We start from the raw sequence: 16,149 nt of genomic DNA on the forward strand, positions 1-16,149 counted from the left end.
TTTTAGGCTTCAGTGAGTTTCTTCAAGTTGTTACTGAGGGATTTCCTTTCTCCTCTCTGTTGGAGCTTTTCCTGTGTTTGGAGAAATGAGTTGTGCTGCAGCAGCACCAACTGTCCTTCCTACATCCACTGCAGTTTGCAATCCAGATGTTGGACTGTTCCTGTCTCAGTGGAGGACAATGTGTGTCTGAGAGACATGTAATGTCCATGTTTGCTGCTGAAAGAGACTGATGGTCTGACCCCCTCCTCCTTTCAGGGTGGAGCCTGCTGGAGGCCGATTCTTGACTCCAGGTCTGAGGAAATGTAAGTGTGTTTTTCATCTGATTCATGACAACAAAGCAGCTCACATTCAACCATCTTCAAACTGTCACATCACTCATTCAGGAGTCAAAGTGTCAATAAATGATCAATAACTGCAGCTGGATTGTGTTTGTTCTCCATCAGATTCCTGTCAACTCACCATCGACACACAAACACAGTGAACAGAGACTCAAACTGTCTGAAGACAAAGGAAGGTGACATATGTGAAGGAGCTTCAGTCATATCCTGATCATCCAGACAGATTTGATGATCCTCAGCTGCTGTGTGAAACTGGTCTGACTGGTCGCTGTTACTGGGAGGTTGAGTGGAGAGGAGATGTTAATATATCAGTGAGTTACAGAAGAATCAGAGGAAAGGAGACAGTGAAGACTGTGTTTGGATATAATCATTCCTGGAGGCTGAGATGCTCTGATATGATGGTTATTCTGTCACAATAACATAAAAAGTCTCTCCTCCTCCTCTGTCTCTAACAGAGTAGCAGTTTATGTGGACTGTCCTGCTGGCATTCTGTCCTTCTACAAGTCTCCTCTGACTCACTGATCCTCCTCCCACACCTTCAAACCACATTCACTGAACCTCTGATTCCTGGATTTGCGTTCTGGTCAGTTATGGTTCCTCAGTGTCTCTGAGCTGATTGAGTCTAAAGAGTCTAAAGTTTTTCCTCCTGTCAGAGAAACTCTCTCACTGTTGAACAGATAGTTCAGTCTCTACAATCTATTTCTTGAGGAAACTCCAACAAGTTTCCTTGGAAATTTCTTCTTCTTCCCGTCCTTTAAAGATGGAAGCTGGGATTCCAGGATTATTCCAGGATATTCCAGGATTATTCCAGGTTGTTTTTGTTTCCAGTCAAAGATTCTTTTAATTTAATGCAGTTTTTCTCTATGTTCTTTAATCCATCTTGAATTAAAATCTTAAATGATCCTTTTGTATTTTTGTTCCAGTTAAACTTCATGTATTTAGTGAACAATAAAAACTTTTCTTCTGTATTTTATTCATTTGATTTTCTTTCTGTTCTGTTTCTGTTTAAATGTCAATAACAGATTTTTTAAAATCTCAACTCTGACTTTCATAAATAACTTATTTATAGTAAAACATTCCCATCTTGAAACCAGTTGATGAAGGTCTGATGATGATGCTTTGAATAATAAAATGGAGAAAATAATATTTTCTGTTTCATTCAGAACGTCAACCTGGAAACAAAAAATCAGAAATCAGTTTCTTGCTTATTTTTATTTGGAGGAAGTACAGCAGCTTTACAAAATCAAACTCAGTCAGAAAGGATGGAAATTATCTATAAACATTTATTTTCAAGTCTGGAAAAAGATTCGTAGTTTAAGGTCTGGATTTTGACTAGGCCATTCCAATCATGACTATGTTTTGATGTAAAACAAAAAATAAAATAATAAATGAGTCAGAAGCTTATTGGGGTGCAGAAAATTAATTTAATTTTGAGTAAAAATCAAAGAATGGATCTGAAGTTGCATTTTTCTTTTGTAAGATTTTATATAGTTTTGATAATTTTGCTTCATCTGCATCAGCTATGTGAAAGAAAATATTACAGATATAAAGCATTTTGTTACAATGTTGGGTTTATTTTGTTCCCAACCTGCAAGAATCAACCAAAGACACAAATTACTTTTCTGCAGAAAAGGGGAGAAGAGCTCGACGCGGAGAGAACCGCTGCCAAACGCTGTCTGAGATCAACTCCATCGGCTCTCAGTCCCCAACTGCCTTTTATTATATATGAATACACAAAGAGTTGGCTTTCTCACTCAGACATGCAAACAATTGACTAATACTCTATCCTACAGGATGTTCTGGAAGTCTTTTGTTGATGTCCCATCATTGGGACACAATGATGACCACTCTCAGGATACAGATAAAGATCATTGTGGGTCCTTAACACAGAAATGTGTGAGACATCTCCAACCCTCAAGAGAAACCCTAAAAGACAGTTAAGAATATACAATAAAGGAAAGGGAATGAAAAAACACGGAATAATATGAAAATATAATCATTCAATAAAAGTAAATGAACTAAGATAATAAATTTCCTAACATACAATCTAACAATCATTATTCTCTTCAGCATTTTTTTTTTTTTTGTAAAACTGCTGAAATATAATATTATCTGAGAAATAATATCAGAACATCTGGAACTTTTTGGCACAATTTTTTTTTTTTTTTCTTCTGAGAATCAAAAACTAAATCAAGCTGGATCATCAGTTTAGGTGTTAAAATGCTTCATCCCCTCATGTTTTAAATCTCTGATTTTCCTCCACATTTTTTCCTGCTGTTGGGTTTTAATAACTTTAGCAAAACGTTTCAGGAAGCAGAACGGAGCAGAAAGCTGAGAGAAGTGGAGGCAGCGTGGAGCCGCTTGGTGGCAAATAAAAAGAGAAACCCAATAAAATCCACCAAGAAAAGAGTTTCCTCTAATGAAACTTTAATGTTTTATTCACAGCAGCTTCAGTCTGCAGTCAGAGGCAGAGAAACAGGAGATTAATTATCAAAACATTTTCGTCTTCTCCCATAGAGCTTCGCAGCGTGACATCACTGCTCTAGGCGGAAGGGATCTGAGCGCCATGTTGTTTGGCCACTGTGACGGCCCTGCTGTGCAGTCCTGTGTGTGTCATGTGATTTACTATCAATTAAGGTCCTCAATGTGGAGGCGCTTCCATCAGACACCTGGATGGTTTATAAGGAGCGCCGTTCCATTCATGTGTGTGACTGTCAGAAGCCACCATGTTCAGACGACCCGGAGATCCAGGCCAGGATGAGTCCAGACTGGAGGGGCGCGGACTGATCACCCCTTAGGCCGTCTATTAATGTCTCTTGGACAACTTCATTCTTTTAAAAATAAACGTCTCTCATGGGCTTAACACTGACTGGTTGCCGTGTCCTCCTAATTTTGTTGTGGCTTTCCGAGCCGGGCCGTAACAAATGGAGGCTCGTCAAACACAAGACTTTTGCAATTTGGAAAATTATTGGTTTGAGTGTGTGACGTTTTCATTCACCTTCTTCCTGTTTGTAGGAGTGAGCAGTGACAACACCGTTGGGGTGGGACACGGCTTTGTTAACCAGTTTGTTGTTGGCAGCTGCGAGGCGCGACTCAGTGCGCGTTTTAGTCGATCAAGATGGCAGTTCTGCAGGGGCAGAGTTTGATATCAACAAATGTATTCGCTTGGTTCCACCGTTTACCGAATTGGATGTGGATAAATATTTCATCCTGTTTGAACGTGTGGCAGAAACACTGAGGTGTCCTCAGGATGTTTGGCCGCTGCTTCTGCAGTGTGTGTTCACTGGTAAAGCACAGGAAGCCTATGCCTCGCTGTCGCCTACTGACAGTTTAGGTTATGATAAAGTGAAAGTGCAGTGGAAAAAGCTTCTGAGCTCGTGCCGGAGGCATATAGGCAGAAATTTCGCAGCTATAAAAAAGCCGACCATCAGAGTTATACTGAGTTAGGTCGCGTTAAAACTGCTTTATTTGATCGGTGGTGTGCTGCACAGGATGTTAAGAACTTTGATCAGCTCCGCGATCTGATGTTGGAGGAATTTAAAAACTGCTTACCGGAAGACATTGCAACCTACATTAATGAACAGAAAGCTAAAAACGTTTCTGTGGCCGCGGTGTTGGTGGACGAGTTCTTGCTGACTCATCAGGATTATTCGGGTCCTGTGGGTTTTAAACGCTATTTTGGACGAGATGTGAGCCGCAGTGATCGGGTTGGTGGTGTCACTAAGCAAATGGAGGCGAGGCAGTTTAAAAATCCGGTTGTTCGGGATGATGATCGGGTTTGTCAACACTGTCACAGACGTGGACATATTAAAGCAGATTGTCATCAGCTTAAGGGTGAAACAAAAAAGTTTCAAACTGCTCCTAAGGGAGTTGGTTTGGCTGCGCCGGTGCGGAGTCCTTTAGAGGACATGAAGAACACTCGGTCTTCTGAAGTAGGTGTTTCATACCCACCTTTCATTCGTGAGGGGTATGTGTCACTGCCAAATGGCGGGGTAAAGGCTCGAATTAAGATTCTGAGAGACACTGGGGCGTTTGACTCTTTTATTAGAGCTGACGTGTTGCCGTTCTCGGCTGAGTCTGAAACTGGTGCCTGTGTTCCAGTTCTGAATGGGATTAAACATGATGTTTGTTCCATTACATACCGTGATTCTAGATTGCGAACTGTTTATTGGTGACACGCAGTTGGCTGTGCGCCCTGCTTTGCCAATTGACGGAGTCTCTGTGATTTTGGGTAACGGTTTAGCAGGAACTCGCTTGTGGGCGGACGCTGCGCCGTTAGACGGGCTGGTTACTTCAGAGCCAGATGAGCGACTCATTCCTCAGACTGAGGGGAACGGGGAATTCGCAGATGTGTTTAGCGCATGCGCAGTTACTCGTGCCTTTGCGCGCGGTCAGAGCGTGAAAGACGAGAAATGTGTGAAAATGAATTTGCCTTTGTCTAGTTTTCCCACGTCTCTGTCTCGCAGTGAGTTCGTGACGGAACAACAAGCTGATGTTTCACTGAAGACTCTTTTTGACCAGGTTCGCCCATTAAGTGAAATAACTGATTGTATTGCGGATATTTCCTGCAGGATTCATTGTTGGTGAGGAAATGGTTACCACATGCTGACGTTGTGGGTGAGCCAGTATTACAAATAGTGGTTCCCATCAAGCTACGCTCCGCAGTGTTGAAAGTTGCTCATGATGAATCTGGCCATTCTGGTGTACGTAAGACGTATGATCGAGTTTTGCGACATTTTTTCTGGCCCCGTCTTAAAAAGGACGTTTCGTCTTATATTAAGATGTGTCATGTCTGTCAGCTCATTGTTAAGCCCAATTAGGTTTTGAAACCGTTCCCTTTAAGCCCAATTGTTGCTGCGTCTGAGCCGTTTGAACATTTGATCATAGATTGCGTGGGTCGGTTGCCTCGTTCAAAGGCTGGGTCTTCATATCTACTCACTGTAATGTCAAACTACACGTTATCCAGCAGCTTATCCGTTACGGACGATAACTGCTAGGTCAGTTGTACGTGCGCTTACTCGGTTCTTTTCGGTGTTTGGCATCCCTAAAGAAATACAGTCTGACCAAGGAACACATTTTTCATCACATTTGTTCAGTCAGGTTTTGAAACAGCTGCGGGTGCGACACAGTAAAGCGACAGCGTATCATCCAGAGAGTCAGGGGGCATTAGAGCGCTTCCACCAGTCTCTGAAGTCTCTCTTGCGGGCGACTGGGAGGAAGGGTTGCCTTGGCTGATGCTGGCCGCCAGGGAGGGAACCCAAGAAAGCACTGGGTTTAGCCCAAATGAATTGGTTTTTGTGAAGGGTCCGTTGGCTGTGGTGGCGGACGGGCTGAAAGAGTCTGTTCCACCGAAAAACTTGGTGGATTACGTAAATGGTTTTAGAAGACGTTATATATCTGGCACGGGAACTCGTTAAAGAGAAACTGACTGTGGTGCGGAGAAAAATGAAAAGTTGGTTTGATCGTCGTGCTGAGGTGCGCTCATTTTTGTCTGGTGATCAAGTCTTGGCTTTGTGTCCGGTCACGACTTCTCCTTTTCGGGCGAAATTTATTGGCCCATATACAGTTCTGAAGCGGGTTTCCAATCAGAACTATTTAATATAACCCAGTTGTGTCATGTCAACACATTAAAACCATTTCATGCTCGTGATGATGTATTTCAGCCACAGTTTACTGATGCCACGCCTGCTTGTGCCGTAAACAGCTGGGGGGAGCGAGACTTTCAGCACCACGGACAGCGCACTGTCACCTGTGGGAGATGACAGCGGTACGGATGGGTTGGACAGCGCTCTGATTCATGGGCGTCTTAAAAACTCTGGGTAAGCTGGACACGTTGTTGGCTCACTTGCCTGCAGGTTGTGCTAAACAGTTGGCAGAGTTGATAAGTGAATTTCCATGTCTATTTTCAGACACTCCAGGTCGCAAGCATTTGATCGAACACGATGTGGATGTGGGAGACGCTAAACCAATCAAGCAACGGTTTTACAGAGTGAATCTGGAGAAGCGTAAGCACTTGGATGTGGAAGTAGATTATATGCTTCGTACTGGGATTGCAGAACCGAGTAGGTCCAGTTGGGCAACTCCGTGTATTTCGGTCCCTAAGTCGGACAATACGCTGCGTTTCTGCTCAGATTTTCGTAAGCTTAACGCTGTTACTAAACCAGATTGTTTCCCGCTGCCGAGAATGGATGATTGCATCGATCAAGTGGGTTCTGCTAACTTTGTTAGTAAATTTGACCTTTTAAAGGGTTACTGGCAGGTACCACTGACTGAACGCACACGTGAAGTGTCTGCGTTTGTTACGCCTACAGGCTTGTATTCTTATACAGTCATGCCATTTGGTCTGAGAAATGCGCCAGCCACGTTTCAGAGACTAATGAACAGAGTGGTTGGTGACATGACTGGTTGTGCGGTCTAGTTGGATGACGTGGTGGTGTATTCTGACACCTGGGGAGAGCATGTGGAGCGCATTCGGGAGCTTTTCACTCGTTTGGCGAGGGCGAGGTTAACGGTCAACCTGGCCAGATGTGAGTTTGGAAGGGCGACCGTTACCTATTTAGGCCGTGTGGTTGGCCAAGGTGAGGTCCGCCCTGTTGCAGCAAAGGTTCAGGCGGTAGAGCAGTTTCCTGTTCCAGCTACAAAGAAGGAGCTAATGCGTTTTCTTGGGCTGGTGGGATATTACAGATGTTTTTGTCGAAACGTTTCATCTGTGGTGGTTCCTCTGACGGATTTGCTGCGTAAAGATGACAAGTTTGAGTGGTCTCCCCTTTGTCAACAGGCTTTTGAACAGGTGAAAAGACTCCTCTGTGCTGCTCCGGTATTGGCTGCACCACGTTTTCAACATCCGTTCCAACTCTATGTGGATGCTAGTCAGGTGGTGCTGGAGCTGTCCTTACACAGACTGATGATCTGGGTATTGGCAGGCCGGTGAGTTATTTTTCCAAAACATTCAATAAGCATCAGTTGAACTACTCCGTGGTCGAGAAGGAGACGTTGAATTTAGTCCTGAAACATTTCAATGTTTATTTAAGTGGTGGTGCTAACATTGTGGTTTTTACTGACCATAATCTGCTGACGTTTCTTGCTTCACTGAAATGCCCAAATCAGAGTTTGATTCGCTGGTCATTGTTTCTGCAGTCCTATAACCTGGATATTCATTATATTAAAGGAAGAGATAATATCATGGCCGATGCATTTTCTCGTGCTCCCATTTTGTAGCAGGTTTGTTTTTTTGTGTTTTTTCTCCCTGTTCCCTTTCTATGTTCCTTAAAGAGCTTCTGAGTGCATCAGTTGCTGGTCTGGAGAGTGAGCTGAGGAGGAAATCTCTACATTAAACAACTTGGCTAAGTATAACCTGGTGAGTGGTGTAGGAACCTGCTTTTTTATGGGCGGGGGTGTGACGGCCCTGCTGTGCAGTCCTGTGTGTGTCATGTGATTTACTATCAATTAAGGTCCTCAATGTGGAGGCGCTTCCATCAGACACCTGGATGGTTTATAAGGAGCGCCGTTCCATTCATGTGTGTGACTGTCAGAAGCCACCATGTGCAGACGACCCGGAGATCCAGGCCAGGATGAGTCCAGGACCTCCTGGTGTGAAGGGACCAGACTGAAGGGGCGCGGACTGATCACCCCTTGGGCCGTCTATTGATGTCTCCTAGACAACTTCATTCTTTTAAAAATAAACGCCTCTCATGGGCTTAACACTGACTGGTTGCCGTGTCCTCCTAATTTTGTTGCGGCTTTCCGAGCCGGGCCGTAACAAGTTATTACAACTAAAAACTAGCAATCAGGCCCAAAACCTGGGAGTAGTGATGGACTCGGACTTGAACCTTGCGAGCCACATAAAGACGATTACAAAGTCGGCCTTCTATCACCTGAAGAACATCTCCAGGATTAGAGGACTAAGTCAGATCTAGAGAAACTCATTCATGCGTTTATCTTTAGTTTCATTGATTATTGCAACAGCGTCTTCACAGGCCTGTCCAATAAATCAATCAAACAGCTGCAACTGATCCAGAAGCTGCTGCTCCTGTTCTCACTAAAACCAGGAAGATAGAGACATAACAGCAGTTTTAAAGTCCCTCCACTGACTCCCTGTAGCTCAAAGAATAGATTTTAAAATACTGTTAGTTTATAAATCACTGAACGGTTTAGCACCACAATACATCAAAGATCTGCTGTTGTTGTATCAACCTTCCAGACTCTCAGGTTCTGGTTCTGGTTCTGCTCTGCATCCCCAGAACCAGAACCAAGAGAGGAGAAGCAGCTTTCAGCATCTATGCACCAAAAATTTGGAACAAACTTCCAGAAAACTGTAAAACAGCGGAAACCCTGACTTCCTTTAAATCTCAACTAAATTATTATTTGAAATGTAATATGTAACAATGTATTCTATTATATGTTGCATGACTTTGTGTTTATAAAGCACTTTGAAATGCCTTGTTGCTGAAATGTGCTATACAAATAAAATTTGATTTGGTATGATTTGTGTTTTGCAGTGTAATATGTGATTTTTACTTATTTTACAGAATTTGATTTGGGTAAATGCAAAATGTATATTTGTATTTTGTAAAGTTTTAGCTGAATTTCAACTCTAATTATGTTCTTTCTTTTTCTGGTCTAGTTTAGGTGACGATTATTTCAAGAATCAATTAATCGTTTCATCCACTTGCAGGATTATTGCAGATAAACTCTGGGATATTCTCACGGTGCAGAATGATGACGATGATGATGGTGCTGCTGCGGTTCTTCCTCCTGTGGACATGGAAACACTCAAAACCACAACACATCCTCACATAAACCTGTCCTCCCACCCACTGCACTGACCTTCAAACACGACGTCAGAACCAAATAAAAACACGAACCCATCACTTAACCCAGGTAAAGCTGAATGCAGCTGCCTCCATTTTTAGACCTGACTCAGTTTTTCCTTCACTTCCTGGTGGTTCATTTGCAGGTCAAAGCATCTGCATGCATGTAGGAGTCAGAAAGTAACAGGAAATATCAGTGTGTAAAATGTTTACTGTATTTTATTAGTCTCAATGAATCATCTGCAAAGACAGGAAGTCTGCAAACATGACGAGATTCATTAAAACTATCAGTCCAACTAAAATTAGATCCAACCTTTTGAGCTGTGGCAGCAAATTTTCCCACCTTTTTAAAATCACAATTTTTTTCTACAAATTTTACTTTGATTCCAATATTTTGCTAGTTTTGTTTTTGAAAACATTACATTCCTCCCAAATAAAATCTTAAAAATACAGAAAAAAAGCAAAACATGAAACAAATACTTTCTATTTTAATTTCTCATTCTTGATTTTATAATTTTATGCTAATATGACTGAGAACAAAAACTGTAATAAGACTTTGTTGTTGTTTTATTACTCAGTTCCAGGTGTTTTATGACCTCAGTGGATCTGACCTAAAACAGAAATTACTCAACAGGCAAAGAAACCCAAAAGGAAACCATCAAAGAGAGGGAAATTCCCTTCATATGAGGAACTTTATAAAGATATAAACTCTTAAAGGGACTTATATGAAGACAGAATTCATGTTTATTAAACAGATTTTAAATTATGATCTTATTTAGTCCGTTTTCTGGTTATTTATCCTGGAATCCGTATAATCTGTTGCCCCCCTCGTGGACATTAGAGGGAGTTGCTCCTTCAAACATTTATTTTCAAAGCCAGAATTTCAAAAACAGCTCCATCTAGCGGTTACACAAACAAATACACAACTTTATGGCTTCTTTAAGAAGGCCAGTAAATAATGTTGTGTGTTTTCTGTATTAGTATCAGTATTGGGGAAATTATATTTATTAAAAAAAATTTTAAATACAAATCTGAAAAGTGTGGTGTACATTTATATTCCAATGCTTTCACTACAGTGCCTCCTGCACCAGCTGGTATTTTCAAAACGTTCATTTCCAGGATTCCAACCACAGATGGATGTTGGAGGAATGTGTTGAATGGTCGGTCATCACACACGTCTTCTGGTTCTGACCACAAATAAAGACTTTCTGGGAGGAAATGAAATAGGAGATTTAGGACATTCTATTCATTTATTTTGAAGCTAAATATTTAGCTAGTAAATTTTGTTTACAAATATTTAGTTTGTATGCATTTCCAATTTTTTTCTGTGAAATACTAAATGAACTAAATTTTTTTTTCACAAAATTACTACATTCATGGTCAAAACTAAGTAAATCCTCAGAACATCCTCATGAAAACTTTTCAACCTGCCTCTGATTCATTGCAGAGCTTCTACTTCCTGGTTTTGTTGCTCTGAAAGAAAAAACTACAACCCAGGTGACCTGTGAGAGCACCTGCATACAGCAACTCTGACGGAGCGTGGTTTGGTCACGGGAAGCTGAAAGTGGAGGAGCGGTTTTGTGGCATAATCTGGACTGTGAGTGGACTGAGATGGCTAGTAGTAGTAGAGGATATTCAGATGATGATGGTATGGAAACAAGTTGGTCTGTGGTAGAAAATAAGAAAGGGGGAGGAGGAAGGATAAGGGTAAAAAAGGGATAAACACAGGCAAAAGATCTTTGAAGACGAGGAGGAAAACGTTGAGACACGAAAGAAAATAATGATGGAGGAATTTAAAGTAATTTTGAAGTTCAGAACTGGAAAGGACTTGATTGGAGTGAGTCCAATCACGCTATCTAATGGTTTAAAGAAAGTAATTGGGGATGTGGAATTAGCTAAGGTTTTAAGAGATGGAAGCCTGTTGATTATTTGTAGGAATGCTGAACAAAAGATAAAGTAATAAAAATACAATCGATTTGTAAAAGAGAAGTAATGGAGAGGAAAATAATGGGAGAGGAAAGAGGAATAAAAGGGTGATATCAGAAATTCCTATAGGAGAAAACTTGGACGAGTTAAAGAAAGTAATAAAAGGAGGGGAGGTTTTAGGTATCAAACGACTACAGGCCTTTAGAAATGGGGAGAGAGTGGATAGCACTTCTGTGCTATTAGAGGTTAAAGATAAACCAGATAAAATAATGATTGGATACTTTAGTTTCAGTGTAAGAAATTATATTCCTCCACCTATTAGATGCTACAAGTGTCAGAGATACGGACATACAGCAAACGTATGTAATGGAAAGCAAAGATGTGGTAGGTGTGGAGGAGAACATTCTTATGGGAGTGTGGAGAGAATCCTATAAAATGTTGCAACTGTGGAGGAGATCATACTGCAGCATATGCAGGATGTATGGTGAGGAAAGAGGCAGCAGATTTTCAAAAACTGAAAACAGAGAAGAGAATGTCGTCTGCGTGAGCAGTAAAGGAGATGAAAAGTGCAGGGATAAGTCAGAGAGCAAAAGTAGAAAAGAAGAATTTGGTAGATAAAGATCAAAATACTGTCACACTAGAAAAACTGATCACGTTCTTGGCTTATATTATAAATTGTTCAGAACAAGCGAGGACTAAAACTGAAAAAATAAAAATCATAGTGAAAGCAGCAGCAAGACTTATCATGGGAAAGAATTCAAGATGAGCTTAGACAAGGAGAGGGGTCAGGTGAAAGTGAGGCAAGTCAAATAGTCTTATAATTTTAATATTACTATGGAATGCTAGAAGTCTAATTGCTAATGGTCAAGAGTTTAAAGGTTTTGTTATCAGATTAAATGAGAAACCAGATGTAATTGTCATGTAGTGATGAGGTGGTGAGGCAGACGCTGGAGGCCCAGGTAAAGTGAGAAATGAAGATTTAATGAAAAAAACAGTCCAGAAAACACAGTCAACGTAGTCGGCGGCCAGGCAGCACAGCTGAGCAGAAGCCAGGGCTCAACACCAGTAGCAACTGGTCTAACAGGCGGATAGAGAAATGACGGCAACACAGAGCGACAACAAACAACGACAAGGACCCGACGAGGAACAAAGGACACAGGAGGGACTAAATACACTGAGGGTAATCAGGGGGACAAGACACACCTGGGAACAATCAAGGGGAAGACAGGACAACGAGGAGACTCAGGACACAGAAACTCAAATAAACAAAACAGAAAACACGAAACATGACAGTAATATGTATTCAAGAAACTTGGTTAAAACAAACATTACAGTATTAGTGCGTATTCAATTATATGAAGAGATTGAAGAAACGGAAATGGAGGAGGATGTACTATATTTATAAAAGAAAAGATAAAAATTGTGAAGATACAATTAGATACGGAATTAGAGATTAATGGGGTTAAAGTGTGGACAAAACATGGAAGTATAAAAATTATAAATTATAACCTTATAAGAAAATAGATAAATTAAAAATAGAAAATATATTTAGGCATAGGGAAGAGAAATTAATATGGTGTGGGGACTTTAATGCACACAGCACGTTATGGGTGAGAAAGATGATTATCATGGGGGATTTTAGAAGGAATTATTGAGGAAAAAGAATTGGTGGTGTTAAATAATGGGGAAGGAACTCGGTTGGATATGATTAGTGGTAAGGAGTCGGCTATTGACCTTACTCTGGTGTCTCAAGGTATGGCAGATAGTTGTAATTGGAAAATATATAAAAATAGTACAATAGGCAGTGATCATTATCCAATATTTATTGAAGTTGAAATAGAAGAAGAACAAGTAAATAGTCAAGGAAGATGGAGGTTTAGAGACACTGATTGGGAAAATATAAAGTTATGAGTGAAGATAGGTTGGTAAATATAGATATAAATAAACCAATAAATGAATTAAGTCTAGAAGTTAGTAAGAGTATTTTTGATATAGCAAAAGAAGTAATACCAAAAAGTAAAGGGTTTAAGAAGAAGAGAATAGTCCCTTGGTGGAATCTAGAATGTACAATGGCAATTAAAGCAAGAAATAAGGCTTTCAAAACACTTAAAAAAGCTATTTGCTTCCAAAATCTAATTAATTATAAGAGAAAACAAGCAGAAGTTAGGAGGGAGATAAGAAATGCGAAAAAGATTTATTGGGGTAAGTATTGCGAATCAATACTTAGTACAATATATAAAAATATTGTACTATTTTTATATATACTCTATCTATCTACGTTAGATAGAGTGTGGAACACAATCAAGAAAATGTCAGGGAAATCAAGAGAACATATTTTCCTGTAATGTAATGACAACATGATTATTGATAATAAAGATAAGACTGAATTATTAGTAAACGTTTTAGCTAAAGTACATAGTAATGAAAATCTTCGTAATAAAGAGAAAGAAGAAAGGGAATTAATGTTGAGAAGATATAGTGAAAGGATAAATGAGGATATAGAAGATAATGATACTATAAATATGAAGTTTTCAATGATAGAGTTAAAAATCATTAAAGAATATAAAAAATTCAACACCTGGGGAAGACCAGATTAATTATATTATGCTTAAAAATTTGAGTGAAAAGGGTAAAATAGTATTACTAGAATTATATAATAAAATATGGGAAGAAGGAAATTTGCCAGATAAGTGGAAATAATCAATTATCATCCCTATTTGTAAACCAGATAAAGATCCACAGCTAACTGAGAGTTATAGGCCAATAGCTTTAACATCTTGTATTGGAAAAGTAATGGAGAGGATGGTGAATAATAGGTTAATTTATTTCTTAGAATCAAAGGGGAAAATAAATTCATATCAATTTGGTTTCAGGAAAGGAAGAAGTACAATAGATCCTATGGTACATCTTGAACATGAAATTAGAAGAGCACAGGTGAATAAAGAGGTTTTAATGGCAGTTTTCCTGGATATTGAGAAAGCATACGACATGTTATGGAAGGAAGGATTACTGATTAAATTTAGACGAATAGGGTAAAAAGGAAAAATTTATAAATGGATTAAAGATTTTTTAACTGATAGAAATATAAGAGTTAAAATAGGAAATAAAATAAGTTCAAAATATTGAACTGAAAACGGTACTCCTCAAGGAAGTATAATAAGTCCCATGTTATTTATAAAAATGATTAATGATATTTTTAGTAAAATTGAAAAAGAGTTTGGAGTGACTCTATATGCGGATGATGGTCTAATTTGGAAAAGAGGGAAAAACATAAAGTTTATAAATAATAAAATGCAAGAAGCGTTATATAATGTAGAAGATTGGGCTATAAAATGGGGATTTAGAATTTAAATTTCAAAATCCAAATGTTACCTTTAATAATAGGAGAGAGTAAGTACTAATGTAAGGTTAAAAATGTATGATAAGGATGTGGAAAGAGTAGATCAGTTTAAATATTTAGGAGTATGGTTTGATAAAAAACTTACATGGAAAATGCATATTAGTAAAATCATAGAGAAATGTAAAAATGTCTTAAATATTATGAGATGTTTAAGAGGCAAAGACTGGGGTGCTGGTAGGAAAACTTTGAAAATATATATATTGGACTTATTAGATCGGTAATTGATTATGGGTGTGTTGTATATAATTCAGCCTCAAATAGTTTATTAAAAGAAATAGATAAAAATCAATATCAAGCGTTAAGAATTTTCTGTGGGGCAATGAAAACAACACCAGTGTCGGCATTACAGGTAGAAATGGGAGAGATGCCACTGGAGTTTAGAAGGAAACAATTAGCGGTGGTGTTTTGGGCAAACGTAAAAGGACATAAAAAAGTTACCCTATAAATAATATTTTACAACCTTGCCAAGAAAAAGTGAAGAACAAAAATATAAATAGTCTTGGCTGTGTAATAAATAAAGAAATAAATGAAATGGGATTAAGTCAATGTTTAATTAGTCCAGTGATGGATATCCCATATACTCCGCCTTGGATACAAAAGGAGACGGAAGTTGATTTAAAATTATTGGAAGATGGTAGAAAAATAGAAGAGAGAGAAGTGGAAGGTTATATAAGAAGGGAGGATGGTGAACACTTACAAATATATACAGATGCGTCAAAGATGTTAAATGATAGAATAGGAGTAGCGTTTATAGTTCCTGATTTAGACATGATGAAACATAAAAGAATAACGAATAATTTGAATGTATATACGGATGAGTTAATGGCTATTTCAATGGCATTAAGGTGGAGTGAAGAATTGAGTAGAAAGAAGATTTTAATTTGTTCTGACTCAAGCACTAACAAGTATTATGGAGCAAGAGTCGGAAGAAAGACAGGACACTCTGATGGATATAAATAAATCAATTTATAAAATGGGAAAAAAAATGGATCTAGTGTTAAATTTATTTGGATTCCAGCTCATGTCGGAATAATAGGAAATGAATTAGCGGATAAATTTGCAAAGAGTGCGACTAAAAGGAATGAAGTTGAACTTAAAGTTAAGTTTAGCAAAAATGAGATCAGAAATATGAGTAAAATGTACAACAAGAAGAAATGGCAGGAACAATGGGAGGGTGAAAGGAAAGAAAGATTTTATTATAGTATTCAAAAAACAGTTGGAGAATGTAGAAAAGAAAATAGAAATAAAAAAGAGGAGGATATTATATCTAGGTTAAGATTTGGACATACGGGGTTAAATAGCACCTTGAGAATAATTAATAAGCATAGTACGGGGTTGTGTAATGTTTGTGGGAATTCAGAGACAGTTCAACATATTTTTATGGAATGTAATAAGTATAATCTGGAAAGAGGGAAATTAACTGAAGAGTTAATTAGAAATAAAGTTAAATTAGATATTAGGGACCTATTACAAAACTCGTCCGGGATTTGGTTTTTAGTTATGTCTTTAGATTTCTTAGAAGCACAAGTTTAATTGGGAGATTGTACAGGATATACATCTGGTCCAAACTCCAGTCCAGAAGGTGGCGGTAATGCAACTAAAAGTTGTTTGTCGACAGCCATTAAAGAAAAAGAAGAAGGTGACCTGTGATGTCATCAGTTATGCAACACATGTA

The 16,149-nt window shown here is 38.9% G+C and overlaps 1 protein-coding gene across 1 annotated transcript in view; it reads left to right on the plus strand.

Annotated features, from left to right (window-relative positions):
* Nucleotides 1-7,948, plus strand: part of LOC129353073 (NLR family CARD domain-containing protein 3-like) — a 29,710-nt gene extending 21,762 nt beyond the window's left edge. Inside the window, 11 exon segments of the mRNA XM_055022273.1 lie at nucleotides 256-302; nucleotides 444-465; nucleotides 2,856-2,934; nucleotides 3,830-4,114; nucleotides 4,205-4,270; nucleotides 4,521-4,803; nucleotides 6,043-6,105; nucleotides 6,248-6,363; nucleotides 6,757-7,008; nucleotides 7,117-7,251; nucleotides 7,790-7,948. Of these exon segments, the coding sequence (XP_054878248.1) occupies nucleotides 256-302; nucleotides 444-465; nucleotides 2,856-2,934; nucleotides 3,830-4,114; nucleotides 4,205-4,270; nucleotides 4,521-4,803; nucleotides 6,043-6,105; nucleotides 6,248-6,363; nucleotides 6,757-7,008; nucleotides 7,117-7,251; nucleotides 7,790-7,948 (1,507 nt within the window).
* Nucleotides 7,949-16,149: the final 8,201 nt, after the last annotated feature.

Source organism: Poeciliopsis prolifica, unplaced genomic scaffold, assembly GCF_027474105.1.
Source record: "Poeciliopsis prolifica strain line A6 unplaced genomic scaffold, Auburn_PproV2 SCAFFOLD083, whole genome shotgun sequence".
NCBI lineage: Eukaryota > Metazoa > Chordata > Actinopteri > Cyprinodontiformes > Poeciliidae > Poeciliopsis > Poeciliopsis prolifica.